Raw genomic sequence first — 21,161 nt, forward strand, 5'->3', positions numbered from 1 at the left:
CTCGGCTACATACACGTCACACACACAGCTCTACTACACACACAAAGCTCGGCTACATACACAGCTCTACTACACACACAGAGCTCGGCTACATACACGTCACCAGCAGACGGCTCCGCTACATACACATCACACACACAGCTCGACTACACACACAGAGCTCGGCTACATACACAGCTCGACTACACACACAGAGCTCTGCTACATACACGTCACACACAGCTCTACTACACACACACAGCTCGGCTACATACACAGCTCTACTACACACACAGAGCTCGGCTACATACAGAGCTCGGCTACATACACAGCTCTACTACACACACAGAGCTCGGCTACATACACAGCTCTACTACACACACAGAGCTCGGCTACATACACGTCACACACAGCTCTACTACACACACAGAGCTCGGCTACATACACGTCACACACAGCTCTACTACACACACAGAGCTCGGCTACATACACGTCACACACAGCTCTACTACACACACAGAGCTCGGCTACATACACGTCACACACAGCTCTACTACACACACAGAGCTCGGTTACATACACATCAGCCGCAGATGGCTCCACTACATACACGTCACACACAGCTCTACTACACACACAGAGCTCGGCTACATACACAGCTCTACTACACACAGAGCTTGGCTACATACACAGCTCTACTACACACACAGAGCTCAGCTACATACAAGTCACCAGCAGACGGCTCCGCTACATACACATCACACACACAGCTCGGCTACACACACAGAGCTCTGCTACATACACGTCACCCGCAGACGGCTCCGCTACATACACGTCACACACAGCTCTACTACACACACACACACAGAGCTCTGCTACATACACGTCACACGCAGACGGCTCTGCTACATACACATCACACACAGCTCTACTACACACACAGAGCTCGGCTACATACACGTCACACACAGCTCTACTACACACACACACACACACACACACACAGAGCTCTGCTACATACACGTCACCCGCAGACGGCTCTGCTACATACACGTCACACACAGCTCTACTACACACACAGAGCTCGGCTACATACACGTCACCCGCAGACGGCTCTGCTACATACACGTCACACACAGCTCTACTACACACACAGAGCTCGGCTACATACACGTCACACACAGCTCTACTACACACACAGAGCTTGGCTACATACACGTCACCCGCAGACGGCTCCGCTACATACACGTCACACACAGCTCTACTACACACACACACAGAGCTCTGCTACATACACGTCACCCGCAGACGGCTCTGCTACATACACATCACACACAGCTCTACTACACACACAGAGCTCGGCTACATACACGTCACACACTTACGGCTCCGTTACATACACGTCACACACACACACAGAGCTCGGCTACATACACGTCACCCGCAGACGGCTCCGCTACATACACGTCACACACAGCTCTACTACACACACAGAGCTCGGCTACATACACGTCACACACAGCTCTACTACACACACAGAGCTCGACTACATACACGTCACCCGCAGACGGCTCTGCTACATACACGTCACACACAGCTCTACTACACACACAGAGCTCGGCTACATACACGTCACCCGCAGACGGCTCTGCTACATACACGTCACACACAGCTCTACTACACACACAGAGCTCGACTACATACACGTCACCCGCAGACGGCTCTGCTACATACACGTCACACACAGCTCTACTACACACACAGAGCTCGACTACATACACGTCACCCGCAGACGGCTCCGCTACATACACGTCACACACAGCTCTACTACACACACAGAGCTCGGCTACATACACGTCACACACTTACGGCTCCGTTACATACACGTCACACACACACACACACACACACACACACAGAGCTCGGCTACATACACGTCACCCGCAGACGGCTCCGCTACATACACGTCACACACAGCTCTACTACACACACAGAGCTCGGCTACATACACGTCACACACAGACGGCTCTGTTACATACACGTCACACACACAGCTCTACTACACACACACACAGAGCTCCGCTACATACACGTCACACACTCAGCTCTACTACACACGCAGAGCTCGGCTACATACACGTCACCCGCAGACGGCTCTGCTACATACACGTCACACACAGCTCTACTACACACACACAGAGCTCTGCTACATACAAGTCACCCACAGACGGCTCTGCTACATACACGTCACACACAGCTCTACTACACACACACAGAGCTCAGCTACATACATGTCACACACTCAGCTCTACTACACACACACCTTCATGTTGCTCCAATAGGAGACCTGAATCAGCAATGTACTGATCGCTGGTTCACCACTATACACGTGTATTGCAGGCTATAGTGGAAGTCAGTATTTGCAAATGCAGGATAACTTCCTCAGTTCTGGCTACTAGCAGCCTGGGATCACTGGCCAGACCTCAGACTGCAGAAGATGCATATCGGCACCCTCCCCCCGCATCTTGAGGGTTAAGGAGCAGAGTGTAAGTTACAACCAACACCCGCTCCCAATGGTGCCTGCGGAATTCAGTGTCACTAGCAAACAAGATGCTGTGGTCACTATTGACCACAGCATCTTAAGGGTTAAACAGTGGGGATCGGTGTTATTAACGTCCTGGATGTTGTAATGGGAGCCTGGCTGTCAGATACAGATGTGCTCCCATGATGATCGTACGGGCTCTGCTTCTGAGCCCACTCATCCACAATCACATACGTGGAGATGCAATAACTACCCACATTCGCCCGCTCACATGTAAGTAAGAATGCATGAAGGGGTTAAAGAAAAATAAATAATTTAACCTAAAAAAACCAAACCTGTGAATATAAGTTCCTTCTTACAACCTAGAAGGGTCAATGTTTTCAGGTTGAAAATCCACTTACAATTTGCTTCTCCCATTTGTGAACACGCTGATGTTTAACAAGGCCTGATTTCTGAGCAAAACATTTCCCACATTCTGGACATGAAAATGGCTTCTCTCCTGTGTGAGTTCTTTGATGAATAACAAGAATTGATTTATTAGTAAAACAGTTCCCACATTCTAAGCATGAATATGGCTTCTCTCCTGTGTGAATTCTTTGATGCTTAACAAGGTCTGATTTCCAAGTAAAACATTTCTCACATTCTGGGCATGAATATGGCTTCTCTCCTGTGTGAATTCTTTGATGCTTAACAAGGTCTGATTTCCAAGAAAAACATTTCACACATTCTGGGCATGAAAATGGCTTCACTCCTGTGTGAGTTCTTTGATGATTAACAAGAATTGATTTATTAGTAAAACATTTCCCACATTCTAAGCATGAATATGGCTTCTCTCCTGCGTGAATTTTTTGATGCTTAACAAGGTCTGATCTATGAGCAAAACATTTCCCACATTCTGAACAAGAATATGGCTTCTCTCCTGTGTGAGTGCTTTGATGATTAACAAGGCCTGATTTCACAGTAAACCATTTCCCACAGTCTGGGCATGAAAATGGCTTCTCTCCTGTGTGAGTTCTTTGATGATTAACAAGGACTGATTTCTTAGCAAAACATTTCCCACATTCTGGGCATGAATATGGCTTCTCTCCTGCATTAATTCTTTGATGCTTAACAAGGTCTGATCTATGAGAAAAACATTTCCCACATTCTGAGCAAGAATAAGACTTCTTTCCTGCGTGAATTCTTTGATGCTTAACAAGGTCTGATCTATGAGCAAAACATTTCCCACATTCTGAACAAGAATATGGCTTCTCTCCTGTGTGAGTTCTTTGATGCTTAACAAGGCTTGATTTCACAGTAAACCATTTCCCACAGTCTGGGCATGAAAAAGGTTTCTCTCCTGTGTGAGTTCTTTGATGATTAACAAGAATTGATTGCTGAGCAAAACATTTCCCACATTCTGAACAAGAATATGGCTTCTCCCCAGTGTGAGTTCTTTGATGCTTAACAAGGTCTGATTTCTGAGCAAAACATTTCCCACATTCTGAACAAGAATATGGCTTCTCCCCAGTGTGAGTTCTTTGATGCTTAACACTGTCTGATTTCTTAACAAAACATTTCCCACATTCTGGGCATGAATATGGCTTCTCTCCTGTGTGAGTTCTTTGATGATTAACAAAAATTGATTTCTTAGCAAAACATTTCCCACATTCTGGGCATGAATATGGCTTCTCTCCTGTGTGAGTTCTCTGATGTATAACACCACTTCTGCTGCTTTTATTTTGCTTAACAGACTGTGATGAATTAGAAGAAAGATCTTTCTCCTGAAGGGCTGAGGGTATATCTGGGGTATTGACATGTTCTTCATATGGATCTTGTGTGATACCATGATCCTCTGCTTTATAATCTGTAGATATCAGATGTCCCTCTGAGCTCCTGGTACAGTCATCTGACAAAAAGAAAAAACTGATGTTACTATTATAGAATAACAATCTTAGAAGTATATTCCTCACTGAGCTGCCGCTGCCTGAGACGTTTCAGACCATGTGAAGAAGTGAAGTCAGTGGCACAGGCAGCAAACGACGGCAGCGCGGCCTACTCCATTAGTATTCACTGTGCTGAGACGGAGGTCAGTGATAGTGACTAGTAATGAGGCCGGGCAGGAGACGCCACCACTGCTCTAGGTCACTGTAGAGGTGAACACAATCCATGGCTGCTTAAATATGGCCACTTCTGTGGAATAATACTGTAGGATGCCATAAATCTTACTGTAATACACCCCATACACACACTAGAATCCAAACCACATCTGCTGGATTTCCCAGCCTGAACTCACCGCAGATCTGCTGTCCCATACAGTATGTAGTAGGGTCTGTGGAGTCACAAGGAAGCAGGACTGCTAGCGTCATAGATCACTAAGATATGGGGAGTCCTGGTGTGTGGACAGAGTTCAGGCTGGGAAATGTGACTGATGTACAGACCAGATTTTATAGTCCGGATTCCATAGTGTGATTGCGGTATAAGAAGAAATATTTTTTTTTTCTAATTTAAAGATTGTTATTAATTTTCATAAATTTAGTACAATAACAATGGCAAAATTGTTGCAAAAACAGGTATAAAGGTACCAGATGTAGAAGTGTACACATTCCAATAATAAAGCTGTTGAACAATTGAATAATGGGGGAAGGGGACAGGGAAGCACAAAGAGAGAAATGATAGAAAAGAAAGAGAAGAGAGAAAAAAAAAAACAAAAAAGGAAAATTCCCTGAGGCCTGTTTCAAGGTCTATGGATCAGCCAAGAGGTCCAGATCTTAAGGTAGTGATCGTGCGTTCTCAAAGACCAACTCATCAATTCCTCAAATCTAGAAATCTGGTTGACTTTTTCTCTCCAGAGGGATAGTGGCGGGGATTCCGTTTGCAACCAGAAGTGTGCGATGACTAGAGATGAGCGAACACTAAAATGTTCGAGGTTCGAAATCCGATTCGATCAGCCGCTCACTGTTCGTGTGTTCGAACGGGTTTCGAACCCCATTATAGTCTATGGGGAACAGATACTCGTTAAGGGGGAAACCCAAATCCGTGTCTGGAGGGTCACCAAGTCCACTATGACACCCCAGGAAATGATACCAACACCTCTGGAATGACACTGGGACAGCAGGGGGCGCATGTCTGGGGGCATCTAACACACCAAAGCCCCTCTATTACCCCACTATCATAGCCTAACAACTACACACTATACACACTCACTACAACCTCTATCAAAGTGGGAAAATAACTGGAAACCTTCTTTACTCCCCAAATGGAGGGACACAAACCCCAATTTAAGCTCAACAAACAGTAACAACCACCCCTCTAAACCATGACAACCACAGATGGAATAGGCAATGGGAAATCCTTTAGTCCTCACCCTGAACTGTCATTGTGTGAGTGTGTGATGTGGTGAGACCTTCCAAAATTCACTTTTCTAGCCCTTAACATGAGCCCTTCCAAACAAAGCTACAGGACCTTAAGCTGAGCTACCAGCAGAGATTGAGGCCCTTGGCATGAGTAGAGCCTTGCACCAGCAGTGTTTTTGGCCCTTGGAGTGAGTAGAGCCTTGTACCAGCAGAGATTGAGGCCCTTGGCATGAGTAGAGCCTTGCACCAGCAGTGTTTTTGGCCCTTGGGGTTAGTTGAGCCTTGCACCAGCGTTTGTCCCGTAACATCAGGCGGGCCCTAAGTTCTGCGCTTTGCACAAAAGTTCCACTTGACCACCAACGCGTGGACAAGTGCATGCGGCCAGGGACGCTACATCTCAATCACGGCACACTGGCTGAATGTAGTTGAGGCTGGGACCGGGTCGCAAACTGTGGCGGCCTGCCTTGTTTCCCCACCCAATATTCCTGGCAGGAGTGCTGAAACACCACCCTCCTCCTTCACCCTTGAATCGACCCCAACTACTGGTGTGGGGAGACGTCAGCAGGCCGCGATGAAGCTCATCAGCTTGGGGGACAGACAGCACACTGCCTCCGAGGTCACAGATGCCATCCTGGCTGAGATGGCAATGTGTTTTTCCCTGCCACACCTGGGGCCTGGCATTTTTGTCATGTGTGATAACGGCAGGAACCTGGTAGCGGCTCTGGAGCTTGCCAGCCTCCAACACGTTCCATGCCTGACCCACGTCTAACTTAGTGGTGCAACGTTTTTTGAAAACATACCCAAATGTACCGAAGCTACTGGTGAAAATGCGGCGCTTGTGCGCCCACTTTTGCAAGTGTACAGGAGCCGCTGCTAGCCTCAAAACACTCCAGTAAGGCCTACATCTGCCTGATGTCCACACACGCTGAAACCCTACAATACCATATCTTGACCAGAGTGTGTGAGCTGCTCAGACCTTTGATGGAGTTCCATCTACAAATCCCAAGGGTTCCTCAAAGTCAGCTCCCTCAGTTTCTGCACCATGAGTTTCCAGGGGTGGAAGAGTTATGGCTAGAGGCAGAGGCATGGATAGGGGTGATGTCTAGGGGCAAAAGCAGTGTGGATGTGGAGGGAAGCTAAATCAACAAAAAAAGCTGGGTAAAAGCACAGGCATAAACTGGGGTGATGTTTAGGGGTGAAAGCATTGTTGATGTTAGCAAGAATTGAGGGTGTATGTAGCCCCAATATATTCTTTGAATTCCCAGTCAGACCCTGGCACTATATGCCAATAGCAAGAATTGAGGGTATATGTAGGCCCAATATATTCTTTGAATTCCCAGTCAGAAAATGGCACTATATGTCAGTAGCAAGAATTGAGGGTGTATATAGCCCCAATTCTATTGTTAGGGGACTTACAGTGTATTCAAGTTAGTTTCTGGGGTGGAGGTGGGGGGGCACACCCTTGGAACGTGGATCAGGGGTATATAGGGTATACGGGAATACACTTTCAGTGTATTCCATTCAGGATCCTGAAAACTGTGGAAAGCTGGGTTGCGCCTATTGAGCCCGTGAATGCTATGTTACACTGACAAGCTTCTCCCTGGAATTGAGGGTGTATGTAACCCCAATATATTCTTTGAATTCCCAGTCAGACCCTGGCACTATATACCAATAGCAAGAATTGAGGGTGTATGTAGCCCCAATTCTATTGTTAGGGGACTTACAGTGTATTCAAGTTATTTTCTGGGGTGGAGGTGGGGGGGGCACACCATTAGAACGTGGATCGGGGGTGTATATATAGAGTATACGGGAATACACTGTCAGTGTATTCCATTCAGGATCCTGGGAAAGCTGGGTTGCGGCGATTGAGCCCGTCAGTGCCACGTTACACTGACAAGCTTCTCCCTGGAATTTAGCTCTTACAAGAGCTGTTGGTTGTCTTCTCCTTCCTATCCTAGCCTGTCCCTGCCTACCCAGAATCTAAGCCCTAGCTAACTGGACGGAAACCTCCGTCCCCGGTGAATTGCAAGCTCAGAATGATGCGAACCTGGGCGGCGCTGTTCTTTTAAATTAGAGGTCACATGTTTTCGGCAGCCAATGGGTTTTTACTATTTTTTTCAACGTCACCGGTGTCGTAGTTCCTGTCCCACCTACCCTGCGCTGTTATTGGAGCAAAAAAGGCGCCAGGGAAGGTGGGAGGGGAATCAAGTAATGGCGCACTTTACCACGCGGTGTTCGATTCGATTCGAACATGCCGAACAGCCTAATATCCGATCGAACATGAGTTCCATAGAACACTGTTCGCTCATCTCTAGCGATGACCATCTTTGCAGCAGACAAGAGGTCGGTTACAAGTCTATCACTGGAAGGCTCAAGGGCATGAATAAGATCATCATTGCCGGAGTGATGGTAAAGTAGGGGTAGCTCACAGCCCTAATATGGTCCTGTATTACCAACCAAGAGTTTAATAATCGGACAGTCCCACCACATGTGTAGGTAGGAGCCTGGCTCAGCAAAAACATCTTCAGCACCTGTCAGACATATGAAGTTTTTTCTGTAGTAGCCACACAGAAGTTCTACACCAGCGTAATTTGTAGCTATTTTCCTGTAGTCGAATTCAGTGTGAGAAGCCATGCGAGCAGCCATATCTTCGCCAGATAAAGAGATCTGCAATTCCCTTTCCACACCAACAGTTAAGCAGGTTTGAAATGAGAGAGGGGTCCACAAAGTAATGGACAAAATGAGAGATCTTCCAAGGGGCCACACGGTGGCTCAGTGGTTAGCACTGCAGCCTTGCAGCACTGGGCCCTGGTGTTCAAATCCCGCCAAGGGCAAAAACCCATCTGCAAGGAGTTTGTATGTTCTCCCCGTGTTTGCATGGATTTCCATCCCATATTCCAAAAAAGACATACTGATAGGGAAAAATGTACATTGTGAGCCCTATGTGGGGCTCACGATCTACATTTAAAAAAAAAAAGAGAGATCTTCCGGAGCATAGTTGTCTTTTCGAATTCCGTTAGTTGAGAGCGGAAGGTGAAGTTTTCCTGCAGTCGTGACAAAATAGCCATTAGATGACGTTTGTGCAAGAAAGACAAGGACATGTCCAGTAGCAACCAAAGGATGTCAGGTAGTGGCATTATACCAGTGGGCGTAATAAGATCTTTAAGCAGAAGATGACGAAATATCAATCAAAGATCACTATAAGGTTCTGCATCTGTCTCCAGGAGAAATAGAATCAAGCTGACTGGCGACATTGGCGAGGGTGTCGGAGCTAAGTCCTGCAAGAGCTCAGTCCAATACGCCGTGGCTCCTGGTAGGAGCGGGCAAGAAGTGGTGATCTTTCTTGAAAGCAGATTGGGAAACCAATGTACTGCCGAAAGAGGAATATCCAGACTGTCTTGTAGTAGTTGAAAAGGTATTAAAGAGGTCATTGGGGCTTCCAGGTCTGCCCACCAGTTCAGGCGGATAGCTGTATAATGTTTCTGGATATCAGGAAGGCCTATACCCCCTTGTTGCCTTTTCCTTGTCAGCTGAGCCCATGAGATCCTAGGATCAGTCTTCTTCCTCCAAATGAACTTAGAGAATAAACTCCTAAGAGATCTAAAAAAAAATGCAGTGGGGAGAGCAATGGGTAACATGGCGATTTTGTACAGGATTTTGGGGACCAAGTACGTCTGGAGTAAGTTTTTTCTCCCAAGCCAGGACAAGGGGAGCGACTCATGTCGATAGAGAGTTTCTTAGTTCTGCCAATAACGGTGGAAAATTCGCTGTGTAAAGACCTTCTAGAGGAGGAGGCAATTGAATCCCCAGATATTTAAGTGCAGAGGTGGACCACACAAAGGGCGCTGATCTCTTGAGTGAGGAGACAGTAGCATCATCGATGGTGATGTTGAGAACCTCAGATTTCATAAAGTTGGCTTTATAGCGTGAAAGAGTACCATAATGCGTAAGAAGTTCCACTAGGGCTGGGAGCCCCTCTGCAGGATTGGGAATAATGAACAGTACATCATCTACATAAGCAGTAGATTGAAAAGTCTGTCCTTTCAAGCGCATACCTTACACTTTAGAATCATGTCTCACTGCGTGAAGAAGGGTTTCCAAGACAAGTATGAATAAAGTGGGCGAGAGTGGACAGCCCTGGTGCGTCCCACTGGAAATGCAAAAGCTTTGAGAAAGTATGCCGTTGATCTTCAGTTTTCCCGAAGGTTGTGAGTCCAGGGAAAGTATTGCCCTTATAAATTGTGTGGGCAGTCCGAACTTCTCCAATGCAGCTAAGTACATCCAACAATTTTTCTCTGAAGAGAGCAAGTTCATCTTTCTTGGACACGGCTTGAGATTTTTTGTGGAGACGTTCAATAATAGATATGCAGTTCAGAAGATTGTCAACTTCCTTCTGACGGAACCTTTTAACTTTGGATGCAAGGGAAATAAGAATTCCACTTTATGGGCCTCCCAAATCATAGTCCTGCTCACATCAGAAGTTGAATTAAAGACAAAAAAAAAAAAAGCCCTCAATATGTTTTGAGAGAAATTGAACATTTTCATCTGAGTCCAGAAGAGTCTCATTAAGTCTCCATGTCCAATGAGGCTTAGGCAGATAACGGAGCTCAACGGAATCCAGAGTGGGAGCATGGTCCGAAATAGTGATGGGGCCAAGTTCTGATGAGGTAGAGTGAGGTAGGAGGTCTTTGGAGAGGAATATATAATCCAATCGGTGGTAAGAATTATTTGGCGTAGAGTAGAAGGTAAAGTCTTTGACTGTGGGGTGGTAAAGTCTCCATATATCCACTAGGTTGAGTTCCTGAGAGGAGGTTGCAATCTTTCTCAAAGCTCTTTATGAGACAGATGAAGCCAATGTGGATTAGTCGAGATGAGGGTTGAAGGCAATGTTAAAATCTCCTCCTACGATAACTGTACCTTCTGCAAACAGTTTCAGGGTTTGCAGCGCGGACAACAGCCATGGAATTTGACCTTTATCGGGAGCGTAAAAGTTAACCTTTATTCCATTTGTAGACTAAAAAAGAAAAAACATACAAAAAGAAAAAAAAAAAAAATGTAAAAAAACGATTAGATTATTTGTTTTTTTTCTTTTTGTATGTTTTTTCTTTTTTATTCTACAAATGGAATAAAGGTTATATTTTAATATAAAAGAACATCGGTAAGCTGCAGAACTTAATTTCCTTTTTTTCTTGTACACGTCGAAGCCCTAAGAGTCCGAGGGAGAAGTTTCGTGCACCCCAAGGTGTTCCATGGAATATATGGTGAGCTCCAAAAGCCTTATACTTACCTGCAGCGTAAAAGTTAGCCAGGGTGAAAGCTTTCGAAGCTATAGAACCTTTAAGTAGCCACATTCTACCTTCCGCATCAGAATACTGGCTTTGGCAAACAAAGGGAACATCTCGGTGAATCAAGGTGGTGACTCCTTTAGAGGCTGAGGTGGGATGAGAATTATGAAACCATTGGGAATAGTGCGATTTCGGAAGCACAGGGATACGGGATCCTTTGAAATGGGTTTCTTAAAGAAAGGCAATGTTAACATTTTGTTTACGAAATATCAAGAGAACATAGTGCCTTTTTTGTGGAGAATTGAACCCTCTGACGTTAAGAGAAGAACAAGCCAATTTGGCCATTTGGGAAAGTAGAGAGATAGTGAGGAGTAAGAAAAAAGAAAAGCAAGACCAATATAAAAAAAGAGGAAGAAGAAGTGAGAGAGAGAAATGAGAGGGATTAGTAAAGGAAAGGTTAGATGAAAAGAGAGAAATTGTTTAGACACACAAAGTCTACGAATAAGAGGTCTCAGAGGAGTTGACCCAAAACTCCACTAATCCCACCTTGAGCCAATCCCAAAAGTCTAGGACAGGGTCTAGTGGTAAATGAGGGTGAGAAGTAAGTCCTGATCAGTATGGAGCCATGGGAGTGCCCATGAAGAAGTGTGTTAATATTAGATACTATACCCAGCACTTACCCTAATGAAGTATATGAGCATGTCTTATTAGTGACAAAGACAGAAGTGACAATAGTGACTACAATCATATCAAGAATAGTAATTAGAATAAGAAGAAGGAGAATTGTGAACAAAGAAGGTCAGAAGAACAATGGAAATCACACTTAGAGTACTGGTATATATCATCAAATAACATATACAGTGTGTTTGAATGGGTTATTATTAGAGATGAGCGAACGGCGTTCCATCAAATTAGTATTCAATCGAATATCAGGTTGTTCGATATATTCGATTCCAATCGAACACACGGCAAACGCAGTAAAAATTCGTATCCCCTCCCACTTTCCCTGGCGTGTTTTTTGCACCAATAACTGTGCAGTGGAGGTGGGACAGGAACTACGACAACGGAGGCAGTGAAAAAAAAATTTGGAAAAACCCATTGGCTGCTGAAAACATGTGACCTCGGATTCATAAGAATAGTGTCGGCCATCTTTGTCTCATTTTCGTTTTGGAGTGATAGGGAGGCAGGAAAACATTCTTATACAACATCTCTTTTCAGCGCTATACTGCAGGAACACTGTATGTATATACATACCCATATACATACATTCCCCATACAGCGAACCTGCCAATTCTGCAGCAGGGGACGTGGGCGAGGACGTGGATATCCAGCTGGGTATCCAGTCCACAGTCCAGGTACTGGAAGGGGCTGCCAGCACCCAATTCACTCCTCCTCCTCCAACCTCAGCCCCTTCACCCTAATGTAATTCTTTAAAAAGTTCATTAATTTTTCATGGATACCCCCCAAGGGCCTGCAAAATAATTTTTTAGGGCTCACCTCCAAGGGCCAAAAAAATAAAACACTGCTGGTGCAAGGCTCCACTCACGCCAAGGGCCAAAAACACTGCTGGTGCAAGGCTTAACTCACCCAAAGGGCCAAAAACTAAATCTCTGCTGGTGCAAGGCTCAACTCACCCAAAGGGCCAAAAACTAAATCTCTGCTGGTGCAAGGCTCAACTCACCCAAAGGGCCAAAAACTAAATCTCTGCTGGTGCAAGGCTTAACTCACCCAAAGGGCCAAAAACTAAATCTCTGCTGGTGCAAGGCTCAACTCACCCAAAGGGCCAAAAACTAAATCTCTGCTGGTGCAAGGCTCAACTCACCCAAAGGGCCTAACATTCTGCTAGTGCAAGGCTCAACTCAATTAAAGGTGCAACGTCTAGATGGCTTCTCTCCAAACTGAGGGTGATTCCTTTCGGTAAGATGTGACGGCTGTTTCCAGCCCTGATTATCCTGGGTGATGGTGTTCAGTAATGAGGCAGCTCAGCAGGAGGATCTTGTACGTTAGGTTGTCCATGCCCACTAATATGCAGGAAGACTCCATCACAGTAAATCTCCTTATTTTTCTCCAATTCAATCTCTGAATGATCTGCTCTGACAGACGGCCGAGGCGCTGCTGCAATGGCAATCACTGGGGTCTCCTGATCTGCTTCCAAAGAATCTTGTGTCTTAGAGACCATCTTAGTCTGACTGCTGGTGGCTTGTGCTGCAGCATGTGGAGTTGGGTCTGTCAGCCTTCTGATGAACTTCACACTCACACATATATACACACACACACACACACACACACACACACACAAACACAATGGAGCTATGGGCTCCTTCATAGGGGCCAGATTTTGGCACGGAATCCACGTCATAATCCGCCCCCTCACAATAGAGGTCTATGTAGACCGCTAGCGCTCTTTTTTACCATTAACGGCGTATTGCTGCTCACGGAACAAGGAAGCGAGCTGCCCTTTCTTCAGGGGGATTCCGAGGCTCATTAAGCCGCCGCGGCGTCCACCTCGTGGCAGCCCCCTCCGGACTCGGCCCATTCATTTTGGGCCTACTCAGGTCTGCTATATCAGAGAGAACAGGGGCAATAGCCTGCGAGAGGGCTTTACCAAGAAAGCTGTGTGACTCCAGATGAGTAGCAGACAGATTTCGAGTCCTCACCCTGCAGGTCAGTGTCAGCATCTCCTTGTCTCCATTTTAGAAGGCGGCCCCGGGGAACATGTGGAGTGCTTCTTAAGAAGTGTTGCATATCTGCTTGTTCAGATGTCGTTTTGGAGCGATCAGCTTGGTCACCACCTCTATCTCTACTGATTTTGACCATGGTTAGGCGGGTATTTGTAGCTGGTTCAGGTTCAGTGGTGATGGAGCTGCTGTGGGTCTAAGCAGCCATCACAGTCAGCGGTCAGGCTCCGACCCCTAAGGTGACATATTCCTGCTGTCCGTTCTATACTACATTTATTACCCCCTATAGCGGGATCACATTTATATTCCGGTATTATTAGTATTTTACCTGAATGGGGAACAACAAACAGTCTAAACAATCAGTGACCCTTCTGTGCGTTATATAGCGGTGACCCCTTACCTGTAGCAATGTCCTCCTCACACTCCTCATCACCTCTCACATAGGGATCTTCCTTTATTCTCATAGATATAGCATTCATGTCGCTCACATCTTTGTACCGATCCTCGTGTCCTTCTAAATACTCCCACTCCTCCATGGAGAAATAGACAGCGACATCCTGACACCTTATAGGAACCTGACAACACAATGATACAGTCATCACCCCTCCCCCTCCAGTTACTGTATAATGTCCCAGCATTCCCAGCAGTGTCACCTCTCCAGTCAGCAGCTCCAGCATCTTGTGGGTGATCTCTAGGATCTTCTGTCCATTGATCTCCTCCCTCGGGATAGGGCTCAGGGTTCCTCCATATCCATCATACACAGGGGCCTGACAGCGCCCACTAGAGGTCTTCTTCACTACGGTGTAATCCTGGTTATGGGGGGACACATGAATAAATCTCACTACAGACATGTCCAGAGTCCATCACCTCTCCAGATAAGAATGATGTCATGATGACATCATCAGAACCTCTCACCTCTCCAGTAAGCTGGTAGATGATCTCTAGGGTGAGATTTAATAGACTTTCCGCCATCTTGTTCCTGTCTCTTTCCACCCTTGATGGATCAATCAGGAATATTCTCTTATATAGAAGATACTGAGAGGATTCTATATTGTAGGAACCTGAATGGAGAGAAGATGAGACAATGGAATCACTACACGGAACCCCATGGAATAAATAGAAGAGCTGAGTCCCATTATTATCACCACCTCCTACTTGCGTGTAGCTCAGGAAGGGAGTGACTTGTTGTGGGCGGGCTTGGTGGGTATATAAGGTGTGTGATAGGCTGAACAGAATCTCATTGGGAGTTTTTGACCAGCCTCAAGCGTACTGGCTGAGGGGTGTTCAGTGCGGCCCGGGGTGTTCAGTGCGGCCCGGGGTGTTCAGTGCGGCCCGGGGTGTTCAGTGCGGCCCGGGGTGTTCAGTGCGGCCCGGGGTGTTCAGTGCGGCCCGGGGTGTTCAGTGCGGCCCGGGGTGTTCAGTGCGGCCCGGGGTGTTCAGTGCGGCCCGGGGTGTTCAGTGCGGCCCGGGGTGTTCAGTGCGGCCCGGGGTGTTCAGTGCGGCCCGGGGTGTTCAGTGCGGCCCGGGGTGTTCAGTGCGGCCCGGGGTGTTCAGTGCGGCCCGGGGTGTTCAGTGCGGCCCGGGGTGTTCAGTGCGGCCCGGGGTGTTCAGTGCGGCCCGGGGTGTTCAGTGCTGCCCGGGGTGTTCAGTGCTGCCCGGGGTGTTGCAACACAAATTGGATCAGAAAGAACCAAAACCTGATGCCGATCAGCCCAGGAGGCTCCAGCAGAATGAGCCGTGCTACCCACTAAGGAGGGGAAGAAACCCTCAAGAAGGTGAGGAAGAGTCCAAAGATACGGAGCTGACACTTGGAAAGATGACACTGACTTTCCCTGCAGCTTCAGTCACAACAAGTGATGGTTCGTCCATCGATCTCTTGGAACAGCCACAACTGTCACAGATAGATCTCCCACATTTCTGTCTGGACTCCAATCTACTGGCCATAGAGGTGAAGACACTCGGCCCCTGATATTACAGCACACTGGAACTAACTGTACAGCCACCCCCGACAGAAGAGGAAGTATTACAGCCTAGTACACAACGTGCAACAACAAGGTACTAATGCAGAGGAGAAAGTGGCCAACGGGAATCTGTAGCTTTGTGACTTACTGGAATGAGCAGAATCTTACATGATGTGTTGGGGGAACACCCCGGGGAATGGATAAATGAACGAGCTCGGAGAACACGAGGGACCAGGCACACTCAGATGCTGTTATCAAAGTATTCTGACATTTATTCCATGTTACTCAGCGGACACAGCACCTTGGGGTATAGTCCTGGTCACTAGGAGGCGGACACAGCACCTTGGGGTATAGTCCCGGTCACTAGGAGGCGGACACAGCACCTTGGGGTATAGTCCCGGTCACCAGGAGGCGGACACAGCACCTTGGGGTATAGTCCCGGTCACTAGGAGGCGGACACAGCACCTTGGGGTATAGTCCCGGTCACTAGGAGGCGGACACGGCACCTTGGGGTATAGTCCCGGTCACTAGGAGGCGGACACAGCACCTTGGGGTATAGTCCCGGTCACCAGGAGGCGGACACAGCACCTTGGGGTATAGTCCCGGTCACTAGGAGGCAGACACAGCACCTTGGGGTATAGTCCCGGTCACTAGGAGGCGGACACAGCACCTTGGGGTATAGTCCCGGTCACTAGGAGGCAGACACAGCACCTTGGGGTATAGTCCCGGTCACCAGGAGGCGGACACAGCACCTTGGGGTATAGTCCCGGTCACTAGGAGGCGGACACAGCACCTTGGGGTATAGTCCCGGTCACTAGGAGGCAGACACAGCACCTTGGGGTATAGTCCCGGTCACCAGGAGGCGGACACAGCACCTTGGGGTATAGTCCCGGTCACCAGGAGGCGGACACAGCACCTTGGGGTATAGTCCTGGTCACTAGGAGGCGGACACAGCACCTTGGGGTATAGTCCCGGTCACTAGGAGGCGGACACAGCACCTTGGGGTATAGTCCTGGGGAGGTGGGACAGGAACTACGACAACAGAGGCAGTGAAAAATATTTGGAAAAACCCATTAGCTGCCGAAAACATGTGACCTCGGATTCATAAGAATAGTGTCGGCCATCTTTGTCTCATTTTCGTTTTGGAGTGATAGGGAGGCAGGAAAACATTCTTATACAACATCTCTTTTCAGCGCTATACTGCAGGAACACTGTATGTATATACATACCCATATACATACATTCCCCATACAGCGAACCTGCCAATTCTGCAGCAGGGGACGTGGGCGAGGACGTGGATATCCAGCTGGGTATCCAGTCCACAGTCCAGGTACTGGAAGGGGCTGCCAGCACCCAATTCACTCATCCTCCTCCTCCTCCAACCTCAGCCCCTTCACCCTAATGTAATTCTTTAAAACGTTCATTAATTTTTCATGGATACCCCCCAAGGGCCTGCAAAATAATTTTTTAGGGCTCACCTCCAAGGGCCAAAAAAATAAAACACTGCTGGTGCAAGGCTCCACTCACGCCAAGGGCCAAAAACACTGCTGGTGCAAGGCTCAACTCACCCAAAGGGCCAAAAACTAAATCTCTGCTGGTGCAAGGCTTAACTCACCCAAAGGGCCTAACATTCTGCTAGTGCAAGGCTCAACTCAATTAAAGGTGCAACGTCTAGATGGCTTCTCTCCAAACTGAGGGTGATTCCTTTCGGTAAGATGTGACGGCTGTTTCCAGCCCTGATTATCCTGGGTGATGGTGTTCAGTAATGAGGCAGCTCAGCAGGAGGATCTTGTACGTTAGGTTGTCCATGCCCACTAATATGCAGGAAGACTCCATCACAGTAAATCTCCTTATTTTTCTCCAATTCAATCTCTGAATGATCTGCTCTGACAGACGGCCGAGGCGCTGCTGCAATGGCAATCACTGGGGTCTCCTGATCTGCTTCCAAAGAATCTTGTGTCTTAGAGACCATCTTAGTCTGACTGCTGGTGGCTTGTGCTGCAGCATGTGGAGTTGGGTCTGTCAGCCTTCTGATGAACTTCACACTCACACATATATACACACACACACACACACACACACACACACACACAATGGAGCTATGGGCTCCTTCATAGGGGCCAGATTTTGGCACGGAATCCACGTCATAATCCGCCCCCTCACAATAGAGGTCTATGTAGACCGCTAGCGCTCTTTTTTACCATTAACGGCGTATTGCTGCTCACGGAACAAGGAAGCGAGCTGCCCTTTCTTCAGGGGGATTCCGAGGCTCATTAAGCCGCCGCGGCGTCCACCTCGTGGCAGCCCCCTCCGGACTCGGCCCATTCATTTTGGGCCTACTCAGGTCTGCTATATCAGAGAGAACAGGGGCAATAGCCTGCGAGAGGGCTTTACCAAGAAAGCTTTGTGTGACTCCAGATGAGTAGCAGACAGATTTCGAGTCCTCACCCTGCAGGTCAGTGTCAGCATCTCCTTGTCTCCATTTTAGAAGGCGGCCCCGGGGAACATGTGGAGTGCTTCTTAAGAAGTGTTGCATATCTGCTTGTTCAGATGTCGTTTTGGAGCGATCAGCTTGGTCACCACCTCTATCTCTACTGATTTTGACCATGGTTAGGCGGGTATTTGTAGCTGGTTCAGGTTCAGTGGTGATGGAGCTGCTGTGGGTCTAAGCAGCCATCACAGTCAGCGGTCAGGCTCCGACCCCTAAGGTGACATATTCCTGCTGTCCGTTCTATACTACATTTATTACCCCCTATAGCGGGATCACATTTATATTCCGGTATTATTAGTATTTTACCTGAATGGGGAACAACAAACAGTCTAAACAATGTGTGACCCTTCTGTGCGTTATATAGCGGTGACCCCTTACCTGTAGCAATGTCCTCCTCACACTCCTCATCACCTCTCACATAGGGATCTTCCTTCATTCTTATAGATATAGCATTCATGTCGCTCACATCTTTGTACCAATCCTCGTGTCCTTCTAAATACTCCCACTCCTCCATGGAGAAATAGACAGCGACATCCTGACACCTTATAGGAACCTGACAACACAATGATACAGTCATCACCCCTCCCCCTCCAGTTACTGTATAATGTCCCAGCATCCCCCGCACGGTCACCTCTCCAGTCAGCAGCTCCAGCATCTTGTGGGTGATCTCTAGGATCTTCTGTCCATTGATCTCCTCCCTCGGGATAGGGCTCAGGGTTCCTCCATATCCATCATACACAGGGGCCTGACAGCGCCCACTAGAGGTCTTCTTCACTACGGTGTAATCCTGGTTATGGGGGGACACATGAATAAATCTCACTACAGACATGTCCAGAGTCCATCACCTCTCCAGATAAGAATGATGTCATGATGACATCATCAGAACCTCTCACCTCTCCAGTAAGCTGGTAGATGATCTCTAGGGTGAGATTTAATAGACTCTCCGCCATCTTGTTCCTGTCTCTTTCCACCCTTGATGGATCAATCAGGAATATTCTCTTATATAGAAGATACTGAGAGGATTCTATATTGTAGGAACCTGAATGGAGAGAAGATGAGACAATGGAATCACTACACGGAACCCCATGGAATAAATAGAAGAGCTGAGTCCCATTATTATCACCACCTCCTACTTGCGTGTAGCTCAGGAAGGGAGTGACTTGTTGTGGGCGGGCTTGGTGGGTATATAAGGTGTGTGATAGGCTGAGCAGAATCTCATTGGGAGTATTAGACCAGCCTCAAGCGTACTGGCTGAGGGGTGTTCAGTGCTGCCCGGGGTGTTCAGTGCTGCCCGGGGGGTTCAGTGCGGCCCGGGGGGTTCAGTGCGGCCCGGGGTGTTCAGTGCGGCCCGGGGTGTTCAGTGCGGCCCGGGGTGTTCAGTGCGGCCCGGGGGGTTCAGTGCGGCCCGGGGGGTTCAGTGCGGCCCGGGGGGTTCAGTGCGGCCCGGGGGTGTTCAGTGCTGTCCGGGGTGTTCAGTGCTGCCCGGGGTGTTCAGTGCTGTCCGGGGTGTTCAGTGCTGCCCGGGGTGTTCAGTGCTGCCCGGGGTGTTCAGTGCTGTCCGGGGTGTTCAGTGCTGCCCGGGGTGTTCAGTGCTGCCCGGGGTGTTCAGTGCTGCCCGGGGTGTTCAGTGCTGCCCGGGGTGTTCAGTGCTGCCCGGGGTGTTGCAACACAAATTGGATCAGAAAGAACCAAAACCTGATGCCGATCAGCCCAGGAGGCTCCAGCAGAATGAGCCGTGCTACCCAGGACATTATAGTGTGCGGGGGCCACAGGGAGGACGTTATAGTGTGTGGGGGCCACAGGGAGGACATTATAGTGTGTGGGGGCCACATGGAGGACATTATAGTGTGCGGGGGCCACAAGGAGGACATTATAGTGTGTGGGGGCCACATGGAGGACATTATAGTGTGTGGGGGCCACAAGGAGGACATTATAGTGTGTGGGGCCACGGGGAGGACATTATAGTGTGCGGGGGCCACAAGGAGGACATTATAGTGTGTGGGGGCCACAAGGAGGATATCATAGTATGCGGGGGGCCACGGGGAGGGCATTATACTGTGTGGGGGCCACATGGAGGACATTATAGTGTGCGGGGGCCACAAGGAGGATATCATAGTATGCGGGGGGCCACGGGGAGGGCATTATACTGTGTGGGGGCCACATGGAGGACATTATAGTGTGTGGGGGCCACAAGGAGGATATCATAGTATGCGGGGGCCACGGGGAGGGCATTATACTGTGTGGGGGCCACATGGAGGACATTATAGTGTGCAGGGGCCACATGGAGGACATTATAGTGTGCGGGGGCCACAAGGAGGATATCATAGTATGTGGGGGGCCACGGGGAGGGCATTATACTGTGTGGGGGCCACTGAATGTATGAGAAGGGCTGAGAGCGAGCACTTACCTCCTCGGGTACAGCAGCCGTCTGCTCACAGGACCTGTGATGATGTCATAGGTGTGGGAGGAGTCACATGATCAGGTCCTGCCGTTATCACTTCATCTCCAGGATGTCATTAGCAGTGTGTATGGCGCCCTCTAGTGGTCAGTCTCCGTAACATCATGCATGGCTCACTTAAAGAGGACCTTTCACCATATCTGGGCACAGGCAGTGTTATATACTGCCAGAAAGCTGACAGTGCTCTGAATTCAGCGCACTGTCGGCTTTCCTGATCTGTGCCCGGTGTGAAGAGCTTACGGTCCGGTACCGTAGCTCTTCTATGGTCAGAAGGGCGTTTCTGACCATTAGCCAGAGACGTCCTTCTGCCTCGCGGCGCCAATCGCACTGTGCTGTGAGAGCCGGGAGGAACGCCCCCCTCCCTCTGCTCACACAGCTTGTCCATAGACGAGCATTATCAGGAGCGGGAGGGGGGCGTTCCTCCCCGCTCCA

General features: G+C 48.4%; 1 protein-coding gene across 1 annotated transcript; it reads right to left on the reverse strand.

Annotated features, from left to right (window-relative positions):
- Positions 1-2,257: 2,257 nt before the first annotated feature.
- On the reverse strand, positions 2,258-20,776 carry LOC142191328 (uncharacterized). The gene is made up of 8 exons (XM_075262343.1): positions 20,679-20,776; positions 19,165-19,310; positions 18,903-19,058; positions 18,650-18,824; positions 14,735-14,880; positions 14,473-14,628; positions 14,220-14,394; positions 2,258-4,409 (listed from the first exon to the last, which is right to left on the reverse strand). Exons 2-8 carry the CDS (start codon positions 19,219-19,221, stop codon positions 2,902-2,904), a joined length of 2,373 nt encoding a protein of 790 aa, XP_075118444.1. The 5' UTR covers positions 19,222-19,310; positions 20,679-20,776; the 3' UTR covers positions 2,258-2,901.
- Between the last annotated feature and the right edge of the window lie 385 nt (positions 20,777-21,161).

Source organism: Leptodactylus fuscus, chromosome 1 (genome assembly GCF_031893055.1).
Source record: "Leptodactylus fuscus isolate aLepFus1 chromosome 1, aLepFus1.hap2, whole genome shotgun sequence".
NCBI classification, from domain to species: Eukaryota; Metazoa; Chordata; class Amphibia; order Anura; family Leptodactylidae; genus Leptodactylus; species Leptodactylus fuscus.